This window comes from Beta vulgaris, chromosome 9, assembly GCF_026745355.1.
Source record: "Beta vulgaris subsp. vulgaris cultivar EL10 chromosome 9, EL10.2, whole genome shotgun sequence".
NCBI classification, from domain to species: domain Eukaryota; kingdom Viridiplantae; phylum Streptophyta; class Magnoliopsida; order Caryophyllales; family Amaranthaceae; genus Beta; species Beta vulgaris.
In genome coordinates, this window is record NC_079210.1 from 55,055,010 (window position 1) to 55,082,852 (window position 27,843).

General features: G+C 36.5%; 3 protein-coding genes and 1 non-coding gene across 4 annotated transcripts; 1 reads left to right on the top strand and 3 right to left on the bottom strand.

The window, feature by feature from the left end:
• Positions 1–928: 928 nt before the first annotated feature.
• On the bottom strand, positions 929–10,156 carry LOC104904938 (probable bifunctional TENA-E protein). Its single transcript, XR_008967740.1, has 10 exons — positions 9,960–10,156; positions 9,715–9,777; positions 8,813–9,597; positions 8,399–8,719; positions 6,161–6,296; positions 4,437–4,613; positions 3,873–4,002; positions 3,277–3,314; positions 1,698–1,838; positions 929–1,493 (listed from the first exon to the last, which is right to left on the bottom strand). It is a non-coding gene; the product is annotated as a probable bifunctional TENA-E protein (transcript).
• A 3,303-nt stretch (positions 10,157–13,459) lies between these two features.
• On the top strand, positions 13,460–19,152 carry LOC104904939 (triacylglycerol lipase 1). The gene is made up of 10 exons (XM_010693364.4): positions 13,460–13,810; positions 13,903–14,016; positions 14,620–14,760; positions 16,781–16,891; positions 17,012–17,155; positions 17,275–17,315; positions 17,400–17,476; positions 18,101–18,196; positions 18,299–18,696; positions 18,853–19,152. The coding sequence occupies exons 1-9, from the start codon at positions 13,625–13,627 to the stop codon at positions 18,619–18,621; spliced, it is 1,233 nt and encodes a 410-aa protein (XP_010691666.1). The 5' UTR covers positions 13,460–13,624; the 3' UTR covers positions 18,622–18,696; positions 18,853–19,152.
• A 1,006-nt stretch (positions 19,153–20,158) lies between these two features.
• LOC109135930 (mechanosensitive ion channel protein 10) lies at positions 20,159–23,279 on the bottom strand. The gene is made up of 5 exons (XM_048636293.2): positions 23,157–23,279; positions 22,851–23,028; positions 22,246–22,539; positions 21,202–21,404; positions 20,159–20,829 (listed from the first exon to the last, which is right to left on the bottom strand). Exons 2-5 carry the CDS (start codon positions 22,998–23,000, stop codon positions 20,631–20,633), a joined length of 846 nt encoding a protein of 281 aa, XP_048492250.1. The 5' UTR covers positions 23,001–23,028; positions 23,157–23,279; the 3' UTR covers positions 20,159–20,630.
• LOC130590008 (mechanosensitive ion channel protein 9-like) lies at positions 23,251–26,279 on the bottom strand. Its single transcript, XM_057391857.1, has one exon. The coding sequence runs from the start codon at positions 24,001–24,003 to the stop codon at positions 23,251–23,253; it is 753 nt and encodes a 250-aa protein (XP_057247840.1). The 5' UTR covers positions 24,004–26,279.
• Between the last annotated feature and the right edge of the window lie 1,564 nt (positions 26,280–27,843).

The window sequence follows — 27,843 nt, forward strand, 5'->3', positions numbered from 1 at the left end:
AATACGAAAACATAAATTTAGAGTAATACAAGCCAAAGCTCTCTCTAGATAATATCGCCTTTTTTTATAGGGTAATGTTATAAGTTAATATGTAGCCCTTAGGGCTACATATAAGCATTAAATACATGTCTTAAAATGGAAACAGTTTATGAATTCATAACAAAATTTCACATCATTTGAGATAACAAATGCTTGATTCAAATTTTTGTTTCTATTTTAAGCTTCTTATACATAGCCCTAAGGGCTATGTATATCATTTTCCTTTTTTATAACGTAGTTGTACCTTTTTCTTAAGTGTATGTATCTTCCTTATCTCCAGCTATTTGAAGTTGGAAATTTGAGCGCCGACTCTTGAGCAATCTAAGGTTTAGGTTAATATTAACAATTCTATGATAAAAGGAAAAAAGGTATTCTTTTCTCTTTCCCTTTCTTTCTTAGTCATCTTTATGATTTTTAAATTTTTTGAAAGTTAACTCCTACTCGTCCGCCTTCTTACTCCCTCCCCTCTTATCCTTTCTCCATCTTTCACTTGTTTTTTTTGTCCTAAACTTTAAAAAGATTGGAAATAGAATCTAGAATCTAGTGACTATTAAATGTAAACATAAGCTGGTATTCATTAATAGATTGTATTACACTTGTAGCATTAACAAGCACTTAAAGAAAGAGCCATAAAGGCATATGATGTTTGAAACTGACTTATAGTTATCTTAGAGAAATTATACAATGTATTTGAGTGTATTTGCTAAGAAATCCATACATTAATGCACATAACTGTAAAACTCCATGTCTTGATTCCAAACCATGTTTCTTCATTACACAATACTGTCTTTGAAATTCGTGGAAATGTAAATTTGTGAAAAAGAGGTATACAAAGACAGACAAAGATTACTATTTACATTTGCATGATACTTTTTTCACCGAAAACCTATAAATTTATAACTCTTTTTTGCCATTCATGATTGTCTGCCAAACAGATCGCTAGAGTATTTAGTTATGGATACACTTGAATCGGTGTAATTGAACCGATTCTCCCATGTGAAAGTAACATATTTGACTCAGATGAAAAACAAACCTTTCTTCCAACTTGAACAACTTAGTAAGTCTAAGTACAGTCAGTTTTTTACTACAAGTCTACAACAATCTCAAGCATACAAAAACAAGAATTTTTTTTCTCCTAATTGTTTCGTCCTTCACTCATGTTCCAAAACTCAACTTCTAGCTCAAAAAATTGCAAAAGCATCACCTCAGCTTTGACTTGTACACCCTCCAATGCCTTCGATAAACAATGGTTAGCAATCATACGGAGGGAGTCACAATACTTGCCAAATCCTTCATTACCCCAACTCTCACAAGCTACTCGCAATTCTGGAGGAGTTCTGGCATCATCTTTAAGGCAGTGGGCAAAGCTGAGCTGATAAAACAGCCTCAATTGCCCAAAAGGCGTGATTGCCACTGTGTAATTTACTTCTGGTTACATCAGGTTTTCTATAAACCTGAAAATTGAGTGCATAGTTTAAGACATTACTACAAAGCTATGATATTTATCAAAAGGTTGTGCTTCACAATATCATTTCTGTTACTTTGATTATGTCATATAATGTCTTCATTATTGGGTCCGTCTATCAGCAGATCCTGTAGCTTTCTAAATGCATCACTATTTCTAAGGATGATCCATGAAGGGAATTCGAACGTGTTACCTGCAGTAGTTCTGGTTTGTCTTTTGAGGAGTGACGACATTGAGCTGGACATCCCACTTTGCCGCTTCTTTCTTGAACCACTGAATTTCATCATACAGAGAAGCCAAACCAGCCAAAATAACTTCCACATCTGTATATTCACTTCATAATTCTACTGGACATCAGTTTCAACCAAATTGGCCAAGACCAACTCAGACAGATCTACAGAAATATACCAAAGTATTCATGGAGGTCGATACTGATAAAGATGGGAAAATATCTGGTGCAGAGGCACGCAACCTATTTCTAAGTTGGAAGTTACCAAGAGGTGGGTCATTAATTTTCTCATCTTCTTTTATGCTTTATGGTTTTTAATTTCTAATAAAAGTGTGGTTCTTCCCTATTGCTTTAGTGATTTCCATTTTTTTTTTATTGTTTATTCAAATTTCGTTTTTCAATATTACTGTGTCCTATGTGTCGTACTCTATTTCTGAAATTAGTTCTTAATTCAACTTCCAATTTGTATTAAGTGGTCGATATTTCAATATAGTTCTTGATTAAGTGGTCAATATTTTATTCTTAAAGGAATGGATGGTTGACTAAAGTTCTTTTATGAATTTGTTCCCTTAGAAAGTTTAGTGAGGTGCGAGCTGGTTTGTGTTTGATGAAGCCTATCCCTACAACAAAAGTCATACAGTTAAAATCTTTAATTATGTGCGTTGTGCGCTACTGCACATATCTTTTGCTTGTAGTGCTCTTAGGAACGTCTTTGCTGTGGTGGATCATGGAGCTTAAGGAGTGATCGTAGTTGAATTCTCAGCGGTATTACTAATGCATTAATTCAGATGACTTCCTTAGTTACCTTCTGCTTCTTAATTGTTCTTAGAGTAGTAGTCAATTTATGTTTTCCAACCTATGGTAGTACAAGTGTACAACTATCACTGAGTAAGGTTATGTGCTCTTCTAATCATGGTACTCTGTCATGGCATTTTAGGTTCATGAAATCGTATTATATGGGACAGAGTAGCATGCAGCTACATATCTCTTTGCACTAAAACTTGTGGAGTTACGGAAATGGTGTCTCTTGCTGCGCCAGTACCATCATGCCTTGCAGATCTTGGATTTCAGAATTAACATTGTCTGCCTAATCTCACCAAGATTGCTATCTAGGAAAATCAACCTTGAAATCTAGAGTTCTAAACTAATCTTTTGTTAAAATTTGTACGTCGGTTTTTTTTTAAAAAAAATTCTCAGATAATTCATTACACAAAATTAGAGATTATAGCATAAGGTTGATAGATGAATAGTCTTTACTATAGGCCTCAGTTATAGAGTTCAACAACCATACACCATACACGCATTCAAGCATCTTTAAACAATGTCAGAATTTCAAAGAGCGACTGATAACATGCATCATAAATTTGTAGCATACAACACAAAAGATATGTTCACAATTCAGTTAACATTCCATGTACCAGATATTTAAACACACTTACAAAAAGTCATAAAGATCAATGATAAACACATCAAAAACCCACTACAAGCAAAGCTATCAATCAAGGAATAATCTACTAATTAAAATAGCATAAGCTGATTGTACCTTAAACACAGATTGTTCCACAGATGAATCATTTGTAACTGGGATAGCAACAAAGACCCAAAAACAAAACAAAAACAAATTATACAACAAAGATCAACAGAAGTTAATCATATCATAATCAAGTTACTAAAGTGGGTTTTAGTTCTATAAAGACACCCATAACCAAATTTTATTCAAGCGAACAAATTTCCAGCATTTATGCAGTCATCAAAGTGCAGGAGTCACAAATTTGAAAGGGAAAGCTTTAGAACAAATCAAGCATTAGAAATCTCAAAGTCTAGTACATAGAAGGTATAATCAAACTTCCAAAACCAACCCAAAAAATTTCTCCTCAAAATCATCAACTTATTCACCAAAAATATATCCAGCAGAAACCTATTTGTAATCAACAAATAACATTAATCCTCCAATATCATACCTAAAATCACCAAAAATTGATCAAGTCCACAAATCAAGATAAAAATCAACACAATCATAACAAAATAATACATGATCATGCAAATCCAATAAAACCCAATTCCAAAATCGAAGATCAAAATAATATAATTAATCATATTCAAAATATAAAAAAAATAAAAAAGGGATGATTTTGATACCTTAGAAACAATATCTTCACTGACAGCAAGATGAGTCCTACAGTGCTTGCAACTATAGCTCTTCCCTTCCAAATGCACCACAAACAACCTCCCCATCTCACCAATTTCAATTCTACCCAATTTTAGCAAGCTTTTTCCAAAATCACAGGAAATACCCAGATGAGAAAAACAATCATAAACAAAAACAAAAAAAGTTAAGATATCTTGCAAAAGTTGATAGAATGATTCCAGAAGTATACGCAAAGAATTTGAGCAAAATGTGATGATAATATAAAGTAAGATACCCAATGAAATGAAACGTGCAAAAGTGGAAGAGAGAAATTTCAGGTTAGAAATGAAGAGGAAATGAAATAAACCCTAGAAAACATTCTCTTTGATAATCAGTTTAGAAAACATTCTACCCGTAAATTTCAGTTCTAAACGAACAACATTCTCTTTGAAAAACATTCTACCGGTAAATTTTGGAAGATTTATCAACAGGTATTCTCTAGATGTTGGCTAAACTTATTTCCACACTATTGTTTATGATACTATACAAATAAATAAATTGATTAAAAAGTTTACCACGAACGACTCATCCATCATCAGACGGAGACGTTTCCTGCTGAACCCCAACGCCTCGGGGAAGAGGAGAAGCACCAGGTGTATGAGACTTTTGCTTTGGCAACACGACAAACGAATGGTCCATATGTGAGGAAGCCAATACACTGCCTGCTTCTTGGAATGATGAGCCCTATAACCCTGCAAGTTGTCTTAACATCACATACACATACAATTACACAAATGTACAACCAGGACCAAAAAAAAATCCATTCGATTAGATTAAAAACCCAATATCAAGAAAGATCCCATTCCATACTTTCATATCTTAGAAATTTGTTCAATTTCAACCCCTCAAATTGAGGACCTCAAAAAACCTAACAATTAATCACCAGAATTACAATACCTAAACCAGAAACCAAATTTTGATGACAAAATTAAAAATTTCCAAAAAAGTGACAATTTGATGAATTCATCACTTTGAAAGTTCAGTATCAATCAAATCAAAAGAATTGCAAGTACAAATTCGATCAAAGAGATACATAATCTTGTAATTATTCAGCGATCACAAAGAAGAATTAGAACAGCTTAACAACAACAACAACAACAAAATATTTAGATATGAGTTTATAGAAACGTCTTAATTTAGATACGAGCAAACATTAATTAAAGTAGATAATCAAGAGATACATTCAAGGAGAAATGGGTAACTTACCCGGAATTGAAATTGTTTTGCTGCAATCGTATATTTCTAAGGAGCTGCACCAATGAGGATTGTAGAGAAAGTGGGAGGGGTGGTTTTGTGGTATTCGTAATTCCAAAATATTGTAATGGTAATTTAAGGTTTTGCATAACCATGTAAAATATGGATATCACATCCTAAATCAAGAGATATCCATTAGGGCATTGAAGGAGATTCATGTGAACATGTCATGTAAAATTAGGATGTAAAAATTAGGAGGAAAAGAAATTCCTCCTATTCCCCCACCCCAAATACCTCGCCCAATTAAGTATTATTATCCAAAATTAACAAAAAAAACCCTCCCTTTTGCCTCATCCAATCAATCTAATTGTTATCCAAAACGTGGAAAATAAACCCTTCACTTCCGCTTCCCTCCAATCCTACTACCAAACCCAGCTGTTAATATTACAACATAAAGCATGATGAGGAAACCATGAGAGCCTAAGTCATTACATACACATTATTACTTCTTAACTTTCAAAAGTAAACTAAAACTTAATAGACTTAACAATTTTCGAAGCTCCAAGAGAGACAGATATAAGTTCAATGATGTCATATTACTTGGTAAAAAAGAAGTTATAAATGCATAGGAAAAAAAAAAGTAACAAATATAAGCAACAATCCAAAAGCAAACTACAGAAGAATGCTAGCTTAAGCCTAAGCCAAACAACCAAAGTTAATTGATAAAGATGCTCCAGTCCCAAGAAAACGGACAACTAAAGTTACCAAGTACCAACAAGCTGCAGTTGCAATGCATAGGCTGCACATTATGGTATGCATAAGCACACAAATACACATATACCATAGTCATATATGTTCAGATAAAAGAAAAGATACTCCAAAGTAGCCAAATCTGAATCTAGAGATAATGCACATCCATTACTATTAGTTGATAATTATAAACAAATAGAGCAAGTGATACTAATACTGTGACACATTGGTGAATGCGAGATAACCGAATTTATATTTGTACATTTTTTGTTTAAAGCAGAAAAGGCTGTCGTACCCATTGATGCAAGGTGATCATGGAGCCTTTGACCTTCACGCTATACTTCCATTTCTTAGCTCTAGAGCCTGTGTGCTTTTCCCATTCACTTAATGACTGCTTTCTTGTCCCACAATTACCACACTTACACACAACCCTGAAGGAAACAGAATAGCACAAATAGTCATCACATAAAAATAAGTTTTGTCAATCAAGGAACAGAAACAATTTACAATCCCACCTCCCAATCCAATGGCAAAAAGAAGTTACAAAAGAAAAAAGAACATCAAGGGAATATAGTAAATCTTTTTCTATTCTTGAGGACTTACAAATGAAGGCTTGGAATATATGCTGCTTCCATACCATTGCACAAAACAGTTACCTCAGCAGGCGGCACTGGTTGTCTACATTAGTCAATGCTAGAATATACCTAAATCACTGATTACCACTTTGTACTGATATTTACTTTATTTTATGTGACAACAAATACTAAAATTGAAGCTACAAATCCATAATAATAGATCCAAAATCCACACTGATGAGATTCCTAGAACAGATTTCAGCAATATAAGTAGCAGAACTATTAAATTGAGTGAAATTTCTACAATTATACAAAGGACTATTAACACGTAACAGAACCAATCATATCAAGCAAACTTGTAAGGTAAGTATCCATCACCATCAAGAGTCTTTATTAGTATTAATTTTATTTCAATTTTGACAATAAACATACTAACATCCAAGAATCCGCAATAACATATCCACTATCCACGGAGATTAGATTCCTAAAACAGAATTCAGTTTAATATAAGTGGCAGAACAATTTTCTGCAATTATACAGGACTATTAACATATCATAGAACACAATCATAACTATTAAACATGTAAGGTGAAAAGTCTTCATCATCATCATCAAGAGAGTCATACGATCAACCAATGTTTTTTTTAGTATCCCTAACCCGAAAATAATTGTACCCAATTCTCTCCAAGAACACTGTCTAGTTGCATGTACTTTTTGCAGAAAGGATCATTAGAGAAAGAAAGAAGAGATTTTAGTCCTATAGGTTATACGAAATAAAAGTTGAAAGTAGGTAGACAGAAGAAAGTTCGAAATTATTGGCGAGAAGGGAAAAAAATGTAAATTAAGTGTGTGAAGATCTTTATAAGACACTCTAAAATGGCTCATTAGGGAATGGAGGGAAAGGTAATCAAGTCAGTAGTTATATAAACTTTTTAATCAAAGACATTACATTAGGCGCATCGACAATGCTCACTTGTTCGCAAAATTCCAAAGCAGTGCAGTCATACTTGAGCTGGACCAGGTTGATACTCGAAAGCGGGTCGAGTCATTAGTGGGTCGCCTTGTTAATAGACAAAAAGCAGGACGGGTATGCAGGTCGATAGCAGGCAGACCAATAGAGAAATAAGGAGTAAGGAAATAGGAGAGAGAAAAACAAGCACATCAAAAACTTACACCACGAGTGATTTTATTACACTTTTCTTCAATTACCAAAAAAAAAAGGACCTGGCTAATAAATTTTCTTTCATCTTCACCCAGCCCTTAAATATAGTGCACTACCCTCTTCATTAACCAAGATTTATTTGTAAATGAGCATGAAAATAGAGTTTAACTTCACTGTCCTGTCATCATACATTATCCATCTCTCGTTGTCATGACTAAAAGCAAAGCAATAATAATGTTGACCATAGTAGCAAACTTGCAAAGCAAAGGAAAAGTTTTCAAGCTAAAAAAGATCTCACTGGTGGAGATCAAGGAGATACATATACAAGGGCTAGAAGCATGGCCAATCAAGTAAATATAATTCCAGTCATATGTTACATTTGAGACGGACATGTCGGAAGCCCGAAGGACATAAGCCCAAAGAGTAGCTAAGACTAAAACTGGATCGCAACAAAAAAGGCAAAGTGCTGGCTAACTGATGCATCATCCAAACCCAACCAATTCACCCAAAAAACCAGCAAAAAAAAAATTTGAAAACCACCACATAATTTTGTGCCCTTTATACCTCTTAAAACCAACATATGCCCTGCAGATGATCCCAACAATACTATAACTATATAGTCTGCCAAAGATTAATCACTGGACTGTACTGCAAGAGAAAATCCCCGACCTCTGTCGTCTATGAATTTGTTCTAAAAGGGGAAAATAAAGTCGAAACACATATGAGTAGTATAGGCTATAGCACAAGAAAATACCTATTTCACACAAGAATACAAAAACTATTCCCATTCTCAAACCTGGCAAGAAGAAATGCAGATGTCAGCATACGTAAGAGTGCCCATCATAAGGTCTCGTCGATTGTTCTCGTTTAACGGCGTCAAAAGACTGATCACTTCATTCTCTCTTTTTTCCCTTCCTATGAGAAGAAAGGTTAGAGCTGCTATTCTGCACGCTGTCCGGACTATGTTTCAATGGTGATGTTGCTACTGAACCATTCACTGGTTTTGGAGAACGGGGATCTTGTTGCTGTTCCACCGATCCATGCATTTCTATACGTGTTCTATGCAACAGTTGATCTACTTCTTCCTGCCGGTCCTGGCGAAATTTTCCACAACAAGCTAATGCCAGAAGAAAGAGGTAGCAAACACAACATTAAAAAAGAAAAGGAGCAGTTCGACCAAATTGTCAAACAGCATTACAAAGGAACTTACATCAATGTAATCCTGATCTGCCAGGCACCACAGACACTTGTTTGTAATGTCATAAACTCGCTGACAAACAAACAAAGAAATCCCTGGGGGGAGTTCAACACCTTTAGACAAAAATGCAACTTTACACGGGTGAAGTAGTGATGCAACAGGAATCTCATCACTGTAGAATGAGTAGGAAACTTCGTTCGGCGCAGCTTCAAGTGCAGCGCGTTCCAGAAGTTTAACTTCAGCGGGTCAATAAAGCCAATTCACACGGAGCTTTAAAGTACTTTCTTTTTCAGATGTCCAAGAACGAATTAAACCTACAAAATGGGGTTAGGCGAGGAGAGAGAAAGAGAGAAGAGGCGAGTGAAACAGAGAGGAGAGAGACGAACTGAGGAGGGGCAGAAGATCAAGATGAAACAAACTACTCTCACTCTTTGGGGGTTAAAAACCTCACTTGAGCCTGTAAATACTCGAATTTAAAACCCAAATTCCATCAATTTCAACCCAACACACATCCAAAAACCAAATACAGCTTGTTTATTTACACCACAAACAAAACATACAATCAAAAAATAACAACCAGGCAGCAGAAAGAAACTACACAGCAACCAATTACACAGAGCATCTAACTTTGACAGAAATCATCACAAAATACAATCTTGCAACACAAACAATCCTTTAAAAGTAAGCAGTAAAATTCAATCAATACCTCAAACGAAGATGAAGAAATCAAGGGGATCGGATGGTCAGTCTTTGTTCATCACCAGGATTACACACTTCTCTGCAAAAAATCCGAAACCCTAATTTCACATCAACAGTAAAAGTACTCAATTTCAGATTGGTCGTCCCAAAATTCAATCAAAATTCACTCAAAATTCAATCACAATTCACTCAAAAGGGTGAAATTCAATCAATACCTGCTTTGTTGATCCAAGTTTGACATGATTTTCCACTCGATTTCAGAAAAACATACAATAGATCTAAAAGATTCATAAATATGAGGAACCCAAAATCAAATCACGAAGTGAACAAAAAATAATTGCAAAACGCACATCAAACTTAAACAAACCATGAAGAAGGTAGATAAGAGATCCATTTCTAGGTTTTCCCCATATGAACGAAAATCTGAAAAAAATAAAATAAAAAAATAAACAACTCATACCTCTTGCTTGTGAAATTAGGCTTCATATGGGGAAGAAGATCTGATTGCAGCCGCAGAAGAGGAGAGAGAAAAGATGAGATCGCAAAAAGAGGAGAGAGGAAGAACAAGTGCAGAAATGGAAGAAAACGTCGGGGAGGTGCGAGAATGAGGAGAAGAAAGAGGGAATTGGTCACGTGAAACGTGCGTGGAATGAGGAATAAGAGGAGTCATGTGAGCAGCACATGATATTGAAAGGAACAGTGAATTTCACCATTTTATCACCCAGAACACTATTCCTTTGAATAGTGTAGGCAACTCCAACTTTTAAAAGGTCTAAGATAAATTTAGTTTTGCTAAATAGGATCTGATTTTTACCTACTAACGCTTTATATACATACTTCTCATGTATAGAGCAGCAGGTGATAGCCGAGTGATATTGGCATCACCTCCGATCCTAGAGGTCACGGGGTTGAGTCTTACCCTTTGCAAGGAGGAATCCTCAATTTTCCCCTTCCTTACCAGCGACATCATCTTACCTTTAAAAAAAAATACTTCTTATGTATATATACTCAAATATATTTCCTCACTCTCTCTTCAACAGCAACAGGTTTTATCATCAGAGACTCCGACGCCAACCTACTCAAAGCAGCAGCCTTAAACCTTGGTACATATTCAGTTTTGGTGGCAGAAGCTACAGCCCTTTAGCATGGCGTTAGGCTAGCTATTCAAAATGCTATTACTCATCTTCACATCGAAGGAGATAACCTCATAGCTATCAACTCTATCAAAGGCATCTGGTCCCCCCCCCCCCTTGGCAGATCGCCCACATCATTCAGGATATTCAGACTTCTCTCCGCTCCTTTTCTTCTTGGACTATTCGACATGTCTTTCGGGAGGCAAACAAAACAGCAAATTGGATTGCCAATGTTGGACACCTCATAGATTCTAGTTTTTGTATTGAAAATTGTACTCATTCAACTCTTCATTCCATCCTTGTAAATGATAAGGTTGGAGCTCCCCTCGTGCTGAGGGTCTCCTAACCTTCTTTTCCTTACTTTTATTATAAAAAAAAAACTCTCACTCTTCCACTCTCAAACATCCTCACTCTCTTTCACTCCCATCTCATACTTCCTCACACTATCTCATCATTCAAGGACTTTTCCGACCACTTTTCTTGCCAATTTTTCGATTACTCTCTCTCATCACATATTGAAGGAGGTTGGATGACATCATCACACCGCTACCCCTCCGGCAACCTATCCATTTGCAATATGTGCAACTTTTTCGAAAAGTAAAAATGTTGAAATTGAAAATGCTGAAAATTGAAAATGCCGAAAAAGTGGTCAAGCGCTTATTTTTAGGCGTCCGAATCTGTGGTCAAACGCCTAAAATAGGTACATGTACCTGTGGTTGGGCGCCTATTTTGGGTGCCGGACTAGAGGTTCGGTTGCCTAAGATAAGCGCTTGTCCCTGTGGTGGAGCGCCTATTTTAGGCTCTGGACCACAGGTTTGGGCGCCTAGGTATTTTTTCGGCATTTTCAAGTCAATTTCTAGTAAATTTTACTCTACTCTAAGATGTTTTAATAAAGCTAAATAAAATCGGCCAAAATAGAGACTAAAATGAAAAATGATTACACTAAACCCATGTAAGTTTCGGAGGCGTTGCTAAGTTTTTCGAAGCGTATGTTTAAGACATTGTACCATTTTTATTCAAAAAAAATTTAAGTAAATTAGCATTTCTCCATAATATAACGAGATGGTAAAAAAACTTGAAGTAATTTGAAAATGTGAACTTGTAGAATTTTTTTTAAATTTAGTAGTCCTTCATGGAGAAAATGGAAGGGATGAGAGAGAGTGTGTGTGAAAAATGAGAGGGAATGGAAGAGGTGAAGAGGAATGGAGGGGGGGTTTGGAAAGGGAATGAGTAAGGCCTGAGGGAATGGGAAATGGAGGGGAAAGAGAAGGAAAGGCCCTTGTATTTTTAAACAAAAATACAGAGCGTTAATAGGAAAAGATAGAACGACATTTAACAACCCAACATAAATTTGGAATAGGCTAAATGGCGAATTATTTGTCACAAATTCACAATAGTGAACAAGCCTTTAGAGTCAAGAAAGCTTAATCCTGGTTAAGCTTTAGGTAAAAATAATTACTGCTTCCACTCTAACTTATGATTAGCCGAAAATTTTAGACGTCTGACTATAGATTTAGGCGTTTGAAACTTCCGATTCAGCATATGGTTGGGTGGAAACAAACGCTTTTTTGCGGGGGATGTAGCTGTGGAGTATGTGGTAGTGGCAGCGGTGGTGGCTGCAATGACGGTGGTGGTTTTCCCAATTTGGGTATCCTTGTTCTTTGCCGGTGTGTGGTGGTGGTAAAGGATGCAAATGAGGTTGCATATGTGGGGATGGGGTAGGAATAGTAGAGTGAATACACGGAAAGAATATGGGGGAATAAAGGGGAAAGCCATGTGTATAAAAGTACAAAATATAGGACGATGTATGAAAACATAAGGCAGAGAATAGCAATGCCTAAATGCCGCCTTGATTTTAATTGTTGTTGCCCTGTATTTTAGTGTAAAAGTATGAGGGTCTTTCCTTCTCTTTCTACCCCATTCCCTCCTCATTTTCCTACCATTCCCCTCAATTCTTCCTCACCACTTCCATTCCCTTTCATCTCCCACTTTCTCTCATCATTTTGCTCTTCTTCAATTCCCTCCATTGAAGGACCACAAGACCTAGAGTTTTCCCAACGAGCTCCATTTTTTTCGCTACTTTAAATAATCCGAGCATCTCGTCATATCGCAAAAAAAATGCTAATGCAATCATATTTTCTTCAAATCACCAATGGAATGTCTTGAATTCATAAACTGGCGCTTCAAACAACTTAGCACAAGGGGTCGTAGTTTTGTGTATTTATTTTCTGTTTTAATCCATATTCAAACGATTTTGTTTAGGTTAATAAAAACACCATCAATACTATAGAGGACTTACTTAAATGACTTGAAATTACCAAACAAACACCCAGACGTTTATCATAGACGCCTAAATTCGTAATCAGGCTTTATAGGAGGCGCCCAACCATAAGAACTGACACCTATGAATTATGATAGGTGCCCTATCACAAATAGGAAGTTTTTATAATATATCAAAGACTATTTTTTTGATCATTACTCATTATATTTATTCAAATGAGTATAATGGCATAATAAGTACTAAGTAGAGTTTCAAAAGAGCAAAAGATAACCTTGACCCTTGGATGTACCATTACCATGCAGGTACGGTGTATAATGAATGAAATCAAGCGCGTACCCATAACTAATCATCATTACCAAGTAAGTGTTGGCCCAGTGGTGATGGGGACTGACTTTGGTAGGACGGACCCGTGTTCGAATCCCCGCAATACCCTTGGGAGAGGAATGAAACCTAACCACTCCGAACTTAGCCTCGACCCGGATGTAGCCCGAAGGGTGAACCGGGTGCAAACACAAAAAAAAAAAAAAAAAAAACTAATCATCATTGATCATCCCAACACAATCATTTTTATTTCTTTCTTCCTTCTTTCCTTCATTGTTCAACACCACACGAAACAAAAACCTCCAGCCACTAGGATTCCAGCACGCCATTCCCTGATTCCCTCTTCTAATCTCAGTCTCCCCTTCCTTGTCGGAGAATCAAGTTTCAAAGATGGCAACAACATTCACATTCACACTCGCACTAGCATTATTCTCACTATTCTCTCTCCTCATCTCCGCCGCATCCTCCGTCGTTAACTCTTCCTTCGTCGACCTCCTCTCTCACCGTCCCTTGCGCACCGGAAACCTCTGCGATCAACTCATCATTCCCTCCGGTTACCCTTGCTCCGAACACACCGTAAATATCCTCCGATCATTCCAGAAAACTTTGCTGATTTTTTATGTTTCTAAAGAATTTTGCAATTTTATGGTGAAATTTTGTTGAATTAGGTTCAAACAAAGGATGGATTTATACTGGCTCTTCAGCGCGTCTCATCTCATTCTTCGGAGAAATTGAGGTCGCCACGAGGTCCTCCTGTGCTTCTTCTACATGGACTATTTATGGTAATTTTTCCCTTTTTTTTAAAAAAAAAAAGAAAAAATTGTTGTTGTGAAATGAATGAAATTGGATGCCGTTGATGTTGTGGTATTGTGGACAACACAATTTGAGCTGATGTAGTAGTTGATCATTTTTACTGTTTAAAGTATTACAAGGCTTTTTCTTTTGGATTCTGAACTTAATTTGTCTAAACTGTACTGAACTGAATTTAAACTGTGAGAGGGGAAACTAACTGAACTGAATTTGTCTGAACTGAATTTGTGCGAACTGAAGTGAAGTGAATTTGGCTGAGTGAATTTGGCTAATTCAGTCCAAAAGAACAACGCCTTAGTCATTTTACCATTTATAATTTCTTGATGTTCTATTAAATGAAGTAATATCACTTGATTAGGTTTGATTATGTTATCTACATAACGCAAGTATTAAAGTAAATTGTGTGATTTAAACTTTTTCTTTAATCAATTTGCCATATATCTTGATAGTTCTCTTGGCATTGATGTCTTTGTTCTATTGCGAAGATTTATGATTCGAGGATTGAATCAGAATACATAAATGGAGAGTCGCTATGATTCGGTTAGTTTTTGATGGTCTCCTAATTTTATAATCAGGCAGGTGATGCTTGGTTTTTGAACTCAAAGGAAGAATCTTTGGGCTTCATTCTTGCTGATCGTGGTTTTGATGTGTGGGTTGCTAATGTACGGGGGACACGTTGGAGTCATGGACATGTATCTCTTTCAGAGAGAAGCAAGGTAATTTGCCACGTCCAATGTTGATTTGCTTGTGAAATTAAGTAGCATTAGTAATTATTTTCTCGTTACGGTAGAGGTTTTTTGAGCTGGCTGTGTTATTGTAGGCTTGTTGAATGCTTTGAGGTTGCTCCTCACTAGTCAGAAGTCTGTAATTTGATACAGAAAGCCCTTGCTTGTCTTCTTTTCGATTGCAATAGGTCTACAATTCAAATTGGTTGGTGGTCTAGTGTTTAGTCAAACACATTATAGAACATTGTGATGAAGTTATATCAAAAGGTTGATTGCTATGTTACTTGGACTTAGCTACAAGTCTCCTACGTGGGTACTGGGTACATGTGTGAGTCTCAACTATTTTATGCAAAAATCTGCAAAATGTTGGTCCAAATTGAAGTGCTTCTAGAGATAATTGTCACATATACTATCTTTGAATGCTTGGAAAAAGTTGTCACATTCCTAAAGAACAATGAATTATCCTACAATATTCCAAGATAGTTTCATTTTGTAACAAATGAGAGAGAGAGAGAGAGAGAGAGAGAAGAGAGAGAGAGAGAGAGAGAGAGAGAGAGAGAGAGAGAGAGAGAGAGAGAGGAGAGAGAGAGAGAGAGAGGAGGGAGGGAGGAGGGAGGGAGGAGGGAGGGAGGGAGGGAGGGGGGGGGGGAGGGAGGGAGGGGGAGGGAGGGGAGGGAGGGAGGGAGGGAGGGAGGGAGGGAGGGAGGGAGGGGGAGAGAGAGAGAGAGAGAGAGAGAGAGAGAGAGAGAGAGAGAGAGAGAGAGAGAGAGAAGGTGAGAGAGACCACTATCACAAAGGTTAATTTTATAAAATGGTGCTAAATCCTTAAATATGATGGATTAAGACATGACAACTACTTTTAAATGGAATCCTAAAGAACAATGAATTATCCTACAATATTCCAAGATAGTTTCATTTTGTTACAAATGAGGGAGAGAAGGTGCGAGGGAGACCACAATCACAAAGGTTAATTCTATAAAATGGTGCTAAATCCCTAAATATGATGGATTAAGACATGACAACTACTTTTAAATGGATGGGGTATCTAGCTCCCATTTTGGAGTTTGATGAATGTCTGGCATGGCTGCTTGAGGTGGAATGAGGACTTTGAGGTACGTAGATTGACGTCTATGCCGCACAAATGTCTCAGTCTCCATGCCGTGGTACCCAGCATACTTGAGCTGCCCGGAGATATTGTTGGGTTTATCCCCCCCCCCCCCCCCCCCCCCCCGATGTTGAAGTTAGTAGGAGATACTAAACAGTGAGGGCTCTGGGGAGAGAGTAGAAATGTAGGTAAAGAGATAGTGGGATTGAGTCTCGACAACAATACAACACAAATGTTTTGATGAAGTCATGAAAGTTCTTTTCGCGCTGTTAACGATGGGGGGGGGTGGGTGTACAGAGGCTTCTCACAATTGAGGTGTCCCCACAAACCTAAGCTGAATAACTAGGTTGTCACTATATTCGTAGCACTTGGCATTTGAGAATTGGGCTTGGTTCGTAGCCAATGAATGCTTACCCTGATTCCCGCTGCTATGAATGGACATGTCTTGGACTGATAAGAGACTAGGTATCTTGTACCACAGCAGTGTTCAATGTGATGTAAGTAGAAAAATCAATTTGAATCATGGCTACATATTTTCTTTGGTGTAACCGTCAAATTGAAGATGATTTGGCGTTGACTGAGAGAAATGTGATCCTTGTAGCAAGGAGTGGATCTGTGGATGCATTTAGGATATTGTATTGTGAAATCTATGTCGATTTCCATCACCTGCATGGCTGCGTTTCATGTGATCACTTGCAATATTTGTGTACAACAGTGCAAATGAAACAATAATTGTCCTTGAAAATCTTTTTTCTTGCTGATTTGGACGATGTTGTGAGTGAGCTTGGAATGTGGTTCATGTATCTTTGGTTTTTGAGGAAAAAGAATAAACGATAAAATTTTGCTCTATAAGAGTGCTTTGTTGGGACTTGGGATCATACTTACTGCAGTTTCCCTTGCCTACAGGCATTTTGGGATTGGAGCTGGGAGGAACTGGCTTTATATGATCTTGCAGCAATGGTACGGTATATATATAGGGAGACAGGTTCAAAAATTTTCCTTGTTGGACATTCACAGGTGTGACACTTTTGACCTTTTGCTTAGTTGCTATATGACTTCCCTGGGAGTTTTTCATAAATGTATTTAGTAAGGTTGCGATTTTTTTTCTTGTTGCTTAACTATGAATATTCCTGACAGGGGACAATAATGTCTTTGGCTGCTTTTACTCAGCCAGACATAGTGAAAATGGTGGAAGCTGCTGCTTGTCTTTGTCCAATATCATACTTGAAACATGTGAATGCACCATTTGTTCTTCGGATGGTTAATATGTACCTGGACAAGGTACTTTTTGTTTGTGTTTCTGTTGAGGGCATCTCATATATTGCTTAATTATTGTGGGATCAGAAGACCTCAGGATGCACAAAAGTTTTTATTTTGTTTATGTGTGCACATGTGCGCAGATGATTCTTGCAATGGGCTTTCATCAAGTAAATTTTCACAGGTATAGCCTTTTTTTTTGCAGTTGACATGCTTAGAAACTGAGGTCCATGTGTATATGCTTTAAAGTTTTATGTGGTGCATGCAGTGATATAGGAATTCAGCTTCTGGATTCTGTATGCGATGGACATCTAGACTGTGATGACTTGTTGGCTTCTATAACTGGTAAATTTCTTGATTTCCTTCTTCAAGGAAAATGGAAAGAGCATTTAGGAGCTTGGACATAACTTGTTGCATTAAATGTTAAAGTCAGTTGTTGTCTGAATCAATAGCAAAACCTCCTTAATTTTTCACTTTTTTTGGGGGGTAGGGGTGGTGGTGGAAGATTTTTATTACTATTAAAACATATAATTAAATTCTAGATCCTTTTGTGCACCATGTGATGAACCGTTAAAGGCCTTTAGGTTGTGACCCGCTGACCCTTTTAAGTTCTGCCCTTGGTCCCCATTATTCTCCATTTGTGTCCTATATGGAAGATGAATTTACATGCCTTTTAAGATTACATGTAAGGAGTAGCTGTTGAGCTTTTTCCATATCTGTTCAGTGATAAGGCTTGTTAAATGTTTTGTTGGAATAGAGGACAAACTTGTCAAATTTCCTTCCAAATCTAGTATTCTGATTGGAATTTGTATATAAAGCGTATATTTTCTCAAAATATATATTTTGTATAAGGCTTGCCTTTTTGCTTCATTTTTCTTGTTCAATTTCTCCATATACCTTTGATATTTCTTCTTTCTTGGTAGTATCTCTTTATTTGGTGAAAGTGTTGACTATTGACATACGTTACAGGTAAAAATTGCTGCTTTAACACTTCAAGAGTGGACTTTTACCTTGAATATGAGCCCCATCCCTCATCAGCTAAGAATATAAACCATCTTTTTCAAAGTAAGTGCTATGAAGTCTTGTGATATTCATATCTTACCTCCTCATATCATGACCACTTTTCGGAGTATAATTGTACTTATTATCCTGATTTTTTGTTTTCAGTGATCCGTCAGGGTACCTTTGCCAAGTATGATTATGGGATATTCAAAAATATGAGACTCTATGGGTCTCTCAAACCTCCCATGTTTGATCTTAGCCTTGTGCCTGAGTCATTACCTTTGTGGATGGCTTATGGGGGAAATGATGCTTTAGCTGATGTGATAGATGTACAACGCACTATGAGTGAGTTAACATGCAAGAAAGAGGTGCTTTATCTTGATGATTATGGCCATGTTGATTTCTTATTGAGTGTGAATGCAAAGGAAGACGTATATGGACACATGATAGAGTTTTTCAGCTCATGGGGTAAATCAAGCACCTTCTAAGGGGCTGCTGCATTGTTCATCTATTGTAAAGTTCATAGCGACACAATTGGTTGGGTGAAGAAGATGATATAGATTGTAAGTAGCTCATTTCTCTTTCCCCTAATCTTTCATATGAAGGCATGGATGAAATGAGTTTGATTAACTTTGCTGCCTTTCTTACTACAACGTGGCTTCATGCTTTTTAATTTGATCATTGGTTTTACTGAATCTGTTATATTTTCTTGCTTGCAGGATCATACATAGAACAACTATTCTCTGGCACTCTATAGCAGGATCCATCGAGCTCCTTGTGATGCTTGGTAAGCTCTTGCTTTCACCTTCACATGTGTAGTGGTCTTACCCGTGTGAATATATACAGCATTTTAGGCACTAGATAGATCGTAGCTAGGAAGCATGGAGCAGATGCTGTAAGCTTACATTACTCTCTTTCGAGTTTATCCTACTTTCTTCCTTGCAATTCCTGAATGGCAAATGGTGCTTTTCTGTTGTGGCATTGTTTTATTGTATATATATATAACATTCCATAGTGTATGCACTAGATTGTATGCCAAATATTTACGCGATAATGTTGGTGACCATAAATTTTGGATCTGTGTTAAGTCATAGGCATATGCAGATGCCGGATGATTCTAAACTCTGAGAGTGGACCTGTTGTAGATTCTCATAAGCGTTTTCTGGTTATTTAGCGACATTTTTGGTTATTAGGAAGGGCTGAGGATGACTGAGAGATGGGGGAATCCTTCTCATTGAGTAGGACAGTGATTGAAAGCCGAAAGAAAATAAGGAAAAACTGGACGAGAGTTTAATAACACTGGATTCTTACATACTAATCCTAGTATTTCTCTAGAAACTGGACGAGAGTTGAAGAAAACAAAAAAGTCGGGAGAAGAAAGCAAAAAAGCCGAGAGAAAATAAGGAAAAAGCCTACGTCATAGTCCATGAGATTATCACATACTTGATCGAACACCCTTGATCTTATTACTTTTAAGAGATCTTATTCGAGTTCAAGGAGGTCTTGCTTGGTATTCTAGAAACATATAGGAGTTTTTCTGGAGAACAGCGTTGAACCTTTTTTTTTTCTGATTCATCAGAACTTTGACGAACAAAATCTGTTGTCACCGTAATTAAAGGAACCCCTCCCCCCCTTCCCACCTTCCCTGCCCGACTGTTCGTCACCCCTATGATGGCCTCCACTACTGTCCAGTGTCCACTCTGCAATCACCATTCTGCTAATGTATTTGTTATTTGTCACAATGCATCATACGAGCATCCCAAAGAAGCTCTGGCAGTGCAGGACAGCTGCAGGTGTTGTTGGTTTTCCAAGCCACCAAATTGTCTCAAAGTCAAACACAGTAAGTACTAAGTGATCTGCTACTATTTTGGCATGTGCTCCAGTCGACATCAGTATAATAAGTATTCACAGTGAGAGTAGTAGCTTTCTAGAAGAGACCGAGATCATTTGTACTACTTAAGTATAGTAGTATATATATATATTTTTTTTTTGTGCAAGGCGAGATTTACAAGATGCAAGGACTCAATACCCAAATTAGAATTTCAAGGCTTTGATAGTGAAAACCAAATTTAGTTGATATGAAATAAGATTGACAGATTGCCCTGCTTAGCAATACAGTAAAACAACGACAGCAATAGTAGTAAACCTCGAACACATTTTCCTCTGTACATATCTCCCTCTTTTTTTCTCTCACCCTATCCGTCCTATTTTCTCCATTTTCGCTTCTCAATTCACCTTTAACATTTCCTTTCAATAACAAATCTTTTACAAGTGTCTTTTTCCCGGAAAATGTCTAAATTTACGTTGAAAACATTTCTATTCAACCACATACAGCTTAAGCTGTTACATTTTTTGTTTCTTGGGAATGCTCTTCTGCTGATTTCTCTGAAAATAAGGTGAAATTGAGACCTAGTAAACCTTTCAGCATTCACTTCCATTGATTTAAGATTTTGACATTTATCAAAAGATTAACCTGAAGATTCTGGTCTCCAACTTCCTATTGATCCATGAGGTTTTTAACATAGAGAACGAAGTCAGATCGTAACTTGTGCTTCACCTTGAGACATTCAAAGTTCGTGCTATTTTGAAGGTGCACAATATGTCTGATATATACAGCTATCTTGATGGTATCGTTTGTTGTCACCACCACCCAACTATAACTTGGTGCGAACTTATCTTTATTACCTTCGAGATGTCTGTTTAAACAGAAAGCTACATAAAGTTAGAGATCATTAAAGAGAATTATATCTTGTAGTAATATGGAACTACCTTACTATTCGATTTCTCTTTTGAGAATAAAAACAAAACAACGTACATAGTGAGCAACATTAATAATGGAGTAATATATATGAAACTAGGGACCTTTGCCTGTTTGCACTGTATACTGTTATCCAATGATTTTATTATTTTAAAATTCATACGATATAGAGTTCTTCATAACTATGAGAATTTTGAAAAATGCAGCAGGTAAAAAAAAAAGGACTATTTTAAAATTTTTATATATTTTGATTTTCCTCGCAAATTTTGTGAAAATTATAAACAAACAATGATAACAAACATGTCCTTACTTTTCAATTTCTTGTTTCAGAATCTTGAGTTTTTCGTCCTTCATAGAATCCACATCGAACTCTATGTAGTCATTCCAATCAAAGTCAGATTTGTGGTTGATGATGTTTTTCTTCGACAACTCTGAATTTGGATATATCACTTTCTCTTGTGTACCAACTTTTGTGAAGGTTGTTTTCCAAATGCCAATTGTTCTTACCTCCATCTAAAAGAATATTTAACACAAAGTTAATCGCATCTCGCTTAAAAATTCCATTATACTTCCTCCGTTTCTTTTTACTCGCTACACTTCTCATTTCACGGACTCCTAGGCAATTTTTGGAGAAGAGAGAGGTAGAGAGTAAAAAGAAAAGGGCCCATGTGGGAGGAGAGAGATAGAGAGTTTATTGCCCAAAAAAAAAGTGTAGCAAGTAATGTGAAACTTCCCATAATGGAAAGTGTAGCGAGTAAAAAGAAACGGAGGAAGTATACTTTAGGCTACTTACATTTTGTATTTACATTACACATTTTACATATTTTGCTTATTTAAGCAAAAAATATATGGCAATTGTACAAAGAACAGTACTTGGGAGTGGAGCACCTAAGAATTGCACACTTAGGACGTGTTTGGTTGGGAGAAAAGTGTTTTCAAAATAAAGTATTTCCTCACTTTTCTCTATTTGGTTTAGATCAGAAAAAGGAAGGGAAAATATGGGTTGAACTTTATTTTTCAAGGCTGGAAAATCACTTTCCATAGGGAGGCAAAGGAAGTCACACTTTTTCCAACTCTATCAAATAATAACAAAACACAAACAAAAGAAAACGGGTTCAAAGGAAAGTTACTTTCCTTGCAACCAAACAAAGGAAAAACAATTTAGAATTGAGTTTTCTTCTGAAAAATGGTTTTCATGGGAAAATCACTTTATGTTGGAAATGTTTTACGCTCACCAAATAAACCTTTAGCGGGTGTATAATACATGTGTTGCATCTCGCTTAATCTAGGATTAAAGGTTTTGAAGAAAAGCAAGCAAGTATTAGTGTTGTAACCAAATAGAATTCACACTCACCATAGTCCCATCAATGACACATAAATCACTAACATCAAAAGGATGAATCGCATAGACAAAGAAGACGCCTTGGAATAGGATCTTGCAAGTGTCTCCAAATACAAAAGTTGCAGCAAGCAATGGTGATGCAATGAGAACAAGTACTTTTGTGGAAGCCAACCTAGTGAGAAGCAGCCATAATATGAAAGTTGCCGAGATTAGAATCACACTGATTATTTTGTTAAGACAATCTGCGACTTCCATGGCACTGCTTAAAGTATTTGCAAGAAACAAACAATTGTTGCGTGCCCTTTCCTGATATAACATAGAAGCACAATCCAAGGTGTTAATCATAATAGGATTGCATCTCAAACCACTTCGCGACATATGTGGCTGAATTACGATATAAGTAAGCTTTGATAGTTTACTGCGGGATATGTCTCGTTTCAAGAGTAATTGCTTGGAATCTTAGTGAAATTTCAAAGTTGTTTTTTATAGGAACGTGTAATTTTTTAAACCCCCTTTAAACATATGTAGCAGATAGAAGTTAAACACTAGATCAGAATTTGCCCAAAAAGAGGGGAAATCAGTTAAAATTGGAAGTAGAGAAATGATTAAGTTTGTACCATCCATGCTTCAAGCCTTTCAAGAGTTATTTCTCCAGAGGGATCCATATAATCACGCAGTTGATCTTTAAAACCATCCCAATTATGCCTCACTCGTCCTTTTCTGCAACACCCACATGACTTTTGGGTTTTATCATCCGCATGTTGCATAAGTTCCTTCAAAATTTCTTGAATACTCCTGCTCTTAGCCATAAATGGCATGCAGAATATGTAAGTTTCGGGATTGTAGACGGTTAAGATCGATGAACATCATCGTTGAAAAGCGATAATTATTTGATAGCTTTGAAACCAAAAGACATATCTTACCTATTAGTATTACCATCATCAGGTTGATCAGAGCTCTTTAAATTATCAAGAGTGACAGAGGTGTAATCCTCCTTTGACAACGAAATTTTAGCTGTCAAAAAATGTGCAGCAACTTGTTGTATACCGTACCAATCTGAAGAAGGTTGAATACGTCGTAGTTGTGTTGATCGATGATGCCGAGGAAGTGCAACTGCAGCCCTCCGTCTATGATTTTACTACTCCAATCTAATCTGTTATAAACTACACTAGCTTCCCATGACAACAATAAACAAGTTTTGATAAGCCAAAGAACAGAAGCAATGAGAAAAGTAACACAAGTCCAGGTTCCAAATTGTATTATATCTTGGGTTCGAGGCGTTTCATCTACTTTGGAGCGTAAGTACAACACCCATGTAAGTAGAAGCATCACTGAAGTAAGTATAGTGTTGATGCTGTGTTTCGTTCCATTGGCGTAATACACTAGATACTTTCTTTGCAAGATCTTCTCCATTATGAAATATCGTTTTGACTTTTCGTTAGGCCCTGGATCTAGCTTTTCACAAGCTAGCTCTCGTAGCAGCCACACGATGATATGAGTAGATATCTTAATGACATTGTGAGATATAAGAACCAGAATCGATACATCAATCCATCTTCGAGTATACAACCCGAGCAGTTTGTGATGCATTAGAGTCGGAACAGCTCTCATGACCAGAAACTGGATAGCCCAGAAAGTAACACAGTCGATTATCTCAAGCACTGCTGCTCGAACATAAAGGCTGCTTTCCGTATGAGCCAATGGGATTGATGGCATTAAGCTAATGAGACAATATAAAATAAAGACGTTGTGAAGACACGCCAAAAACATGAGCAAAAATATGTATAATGATCTGCTATGGGCAGTATTTTTAACATATCATTTTCAAAGCCAGGAGAATGCATGGTGATTGCAGACAGAATTAGAAGAGTGAAGGCTAACAAAGTCAGTTCTGCGTAAATCCAATCGCGGAGGGTTAGTGAAAGTTGAAGAGTTTTCTCATAGCCTTCACCATGCCTAAATAACTGGATGAATCGAGTAACGAATACAGATACGACTAGGAATGGTAATGTAACGATGGAAGCAATGATAGTTATAGAGATGGCTAGACCAAAGAAAATCAATGTTATTACCCCTGTAAATGTGACAGCAAAACAAGCAACAACTACCTTACAGCAGCAATTCTCGAAAACTTGTTCGACTTCAGCAGCCGCTGAATCATTTTCTGAAATGAGTAGAACTGTAGGACGATGGTGTTGGTTATACGTTGGGTTCAAGGGTTGAGGTTGAATCTCATGGGTGTTGAAGTTGGATACAGATGAAGTTGAATCATCTTGTGGAAGTAGGGTAGCCATTTTTTTCTTCTTCTGTGAATAGAATTGAAGGGCAAGACTGTATGTGTATACTACATCACTACTTCCTTAATCAAAGAGCTAATTAATTATGTAAAAGTATATTGCTAAATGCTAATCTAGGACTTAGTGAAAGCTGATGATCATTACTCATCTTGCACATGACTTGTAGCTGTACATAGCCAGACGTGTTGATCTGATACGATCCACACATAAAACAAATCAAAGTTAACTACTTTGTGATTATATAATTAAGTGTATAAAAACACTCCTTTTTATCTAAACATATGTCAAATTATTTCCCTTAAACACCTCAGCTTTTCTTTAGTGAGTTTAAACCTGCCACCATCCTCAAGTCAAAGTTAACGTTATAAAACGTTTAAATAAATTCATTGTTTAATAAAAAGAAATTACTAAGTACATTACAATAACTGAACTCCTATTCATCACCCTGAAATTACTTAAAATCGCGACAACTAGCATGTAAATGTACCATTATACCCTTGGCTACTTTTACAACTCTCTTCACCACAACCTAAAGTCACTAACTATCAATCGCTACTTCCAACCCACCAAAAACAAGAAAATAAATGGGGGAAAATCCCCACTCAAAGCGGACCTAACGGCATCCTCTAGCTCCAAGCCCCTCAATGGATGAGGATGAGAGATCGGAATAACTATATGCAGACAATGGACTCTTCTAGAGCAATTGCTGGAAAAAATGGCTCTATCAAACTTCATAACTCTATTGCGGGCTTAATGGAAAATGGAGGGATCTGATCCTCAGTTTCCAGGGACTGACTGCAATTTGAAGGAAAAGGAAGGGGAAGCAACATATTAGTTGATGCTCTAGCAAAGGATGCGAGGTCAAGGCAATAAGGGTTGTATCTAACTGAGAAATTCGTGTGGTTTGTAATAGCCTAAGCTTGAACAATGAGACCCTTTCTAATAGGGCTTGATGTTATGTACTACTTTTAATTAATTTATGCTATCTCTATTTTCCCGGGGGGTATTAGTACTTTTATGAGTTATAAATATGAAGATGTCGAAAATAAAAAAGAGTATTGGTACTTTTGCATGGGACCATTAGTTACTAAATAAGAAAATGTAGCGACTAGCAAGTAAAAAAAAAAAAGACATCTATTTATAGAAAATCATAAAAACCTTGTGCTAGACTCGACCTGCTAATGGTTGAGCTTCTCTCAAAGACTCAAAACATATCTTTTGACCAGTAATGGCAGATCCCCCAAGGGGAAATGGCCAAGTCAGTGCATGAAGCATCTCCAACCACATGCATTGCAGCCATATATGTGGACTACTGGACTGTAGAGGTTAAACGCCCAGCTGCTGGCCCGCACTTGGCCGCTTGAGGCTGCTCAGTGTTCACTTGTAGCAACATTTTATTTGCGGTCCAACATAGCTTTCCCGATGCTTGTTCAATTAAGCCCAGCTAATCACAAGCTGCTGAACTCCAAGTCTCCAACGCAGCATCGAGCCCAGTACACGACACTGACGGCCCGTTTGGTAGTCGTTAATAAATTGCGGTAATGGGAATGAATTTTAAGTGTAATTTTATTAGAAAATCACCCTTAAAATCTCCATGGGGAGGCATTTTTCTTCCATGGACAAGAATCTCACTCTTAAACTTGTGTTTTTGTCTCCAAGGGGAAGCAATTTCCATTACCACTCATTACCACCTACAAGGTGGTATTGGATGAGAATGAAAATTCAAGAAGGAAAGTGGACATCTTAGGATAAATTAGCATTACCATGGGGATGAATAATGATATTTTTCACAAATTTACACACAAATTCATTCCCATTACCACCATTTATGACCAACTACCAAACGGGCCGTGAGTAATTTAGATACCTCAAAATGGGCCCGATCTAAAATCCGTCCAGCGAAAATGGACTTGGACTTTTTTTGATTAAATATTTTGAGACACAAAATCCAATTTACATAAACCCAAACAACTTTGTGGATGTTTATAACTCTATCGACCTTTTTATCGGTTTGCCCTGGTAATCATTGGATTTGAAGTTATTTAACGACGTCACCCGTCAAACTATGAGTATGAATATTAAGCTCACGTCCGGTTCCAAGAGGTCTCCCAAGTAGATGTTTAGTGCTCACCCGAGCTTCAATCGAGCTCACCTGCCCGCATGAGCACTAGACATGCCCGCTCGGGAGGTATAGTGTTCTCTCTTCGTTTTCTTTTGTTATTACTATTTGAAATAGGGGGAAAATTAATGCAACTTATAAAAGGGAAAAGATTCCACAATTCTAAATACTTTGTCCGTCATATACATATAATACAATGTTTACATTTTTTTTTTTGGATGTCCCAAACTATTGTGCCTTTTTTATTTTTTATGAATTTGTTTGGACTAAATTTTCTTCGATTTTTACGCAAATTTTCAAAATACCCATACTTTTCTTTCAAAAAATGTGTCCCCTTATTTATTGCTTTACACAATTTCAAGAACAAAATAATACCCCTATTTTTCTTTCAAAATGTATTCCTCTATTTATTGCTTTACACCATTTTAAGAAATATTTATTATTTCTTAAGGAAAAGGAAATTACAAAAGTAGTTCTAAGACAAAAATACCAAATAAGTAATTCGTTAATTTTTTTTTACAGAATCTTACTACTCTCTTCATTCTTCTTGGTTCCCGTGAAAAAAAAGTAAGCACTATATTATGGGACAGGGAAAGTAAAAATTAAATTAATTTCAACAAAGATTATAAACCTTTGAGTTAATTTATGTTGGACAGTCAATAAGACAAAAGTTTGAAGAGATAAAAGTGTAAAATGACTATGGAATAGTTTGCACACATTTATTGTAGCTTAATTAAGTCACAGAATTATTCTATGTATAGATAAACCTAAAATAGGAACAACATATTGAAATTTTTCAATGGTAAATACAGGGACAAAAAATAATAATTGAGGGAGCATAAATTAAAGACCTTATATGTATAATTTAAATTATTAATTTGACCCTTTTCTTGTAAAATATAATATAATATTACTAATTAATAATTAAAAGTTAAATATGAGTGTATACATTCAAAAAACTTAGTTTTTATATTCTTTACTACTTTATATTTAACGATATTAATATTTAAAGTCAAGAATTGACAGATATAAAATTCAAAACAAAATTACAAAAAGATGGAATATGACTATAGATAGACATACATGATTTTTCTACCTTAGATTTTTAAAGCAAAGATGAGTTGATATATGGTTATGCTAGGAGATAAGAGTACTCCCAGTCGTTGTCTTCTTTGTGGGTTATGAATAGGGGTG

Bases quoted from the DNA above. Each gene is read 5' to 3' on its own strand.
- LOC130590008 (XM_057391857.1), bottom strand. From the start codon at position 24,003: ATGTTTTTGGCGTGTCTTCACAACGTCTTTATTTTATATTGTCTCATT.
- LOC104904939 (XM_010693364.4), top strand. From the start codon at position 13,625: ATGGCAACAACATTCACATTCACACTCGCACTAGCATTATTCTCACTA. The intron at 14,017-14,619 runs GTAATTTTTCCC...TTTTATAATCAG, and splicing joins TTCTACATGGACTATTTATG to GCAGGTGATGCTTGGTTTTT. The intron at 16,892-17,011 runs GTGTGACACTTT...TATTCCTGACAG, and splicing joins TCCTTGTTGGACATTCACAG to GGGACAATAATGTCTTTGGC.
- LOC109135930 (XM_048636293.2), bottom strand. From the start codon at position 23,000: ATGCAACATGCGGATGATAAAACCCAAAAGTCATGTGGGTGTTGCAGA. The intron at 22,540-22,850 runs GTACAAACTTAA...ATGTTATATCAG, and splicing joins AAAGGCTTGAAGCATGGATG to GAAAGGGCACGCAACAATTG. The intron at 21,405-22,245 runs GTGAGTGTGAAT...ATATTCTTTTAG, and splicing joins GTGTCATTGATGGGACTATG to ATGGAGGTAAGAACAATTGG.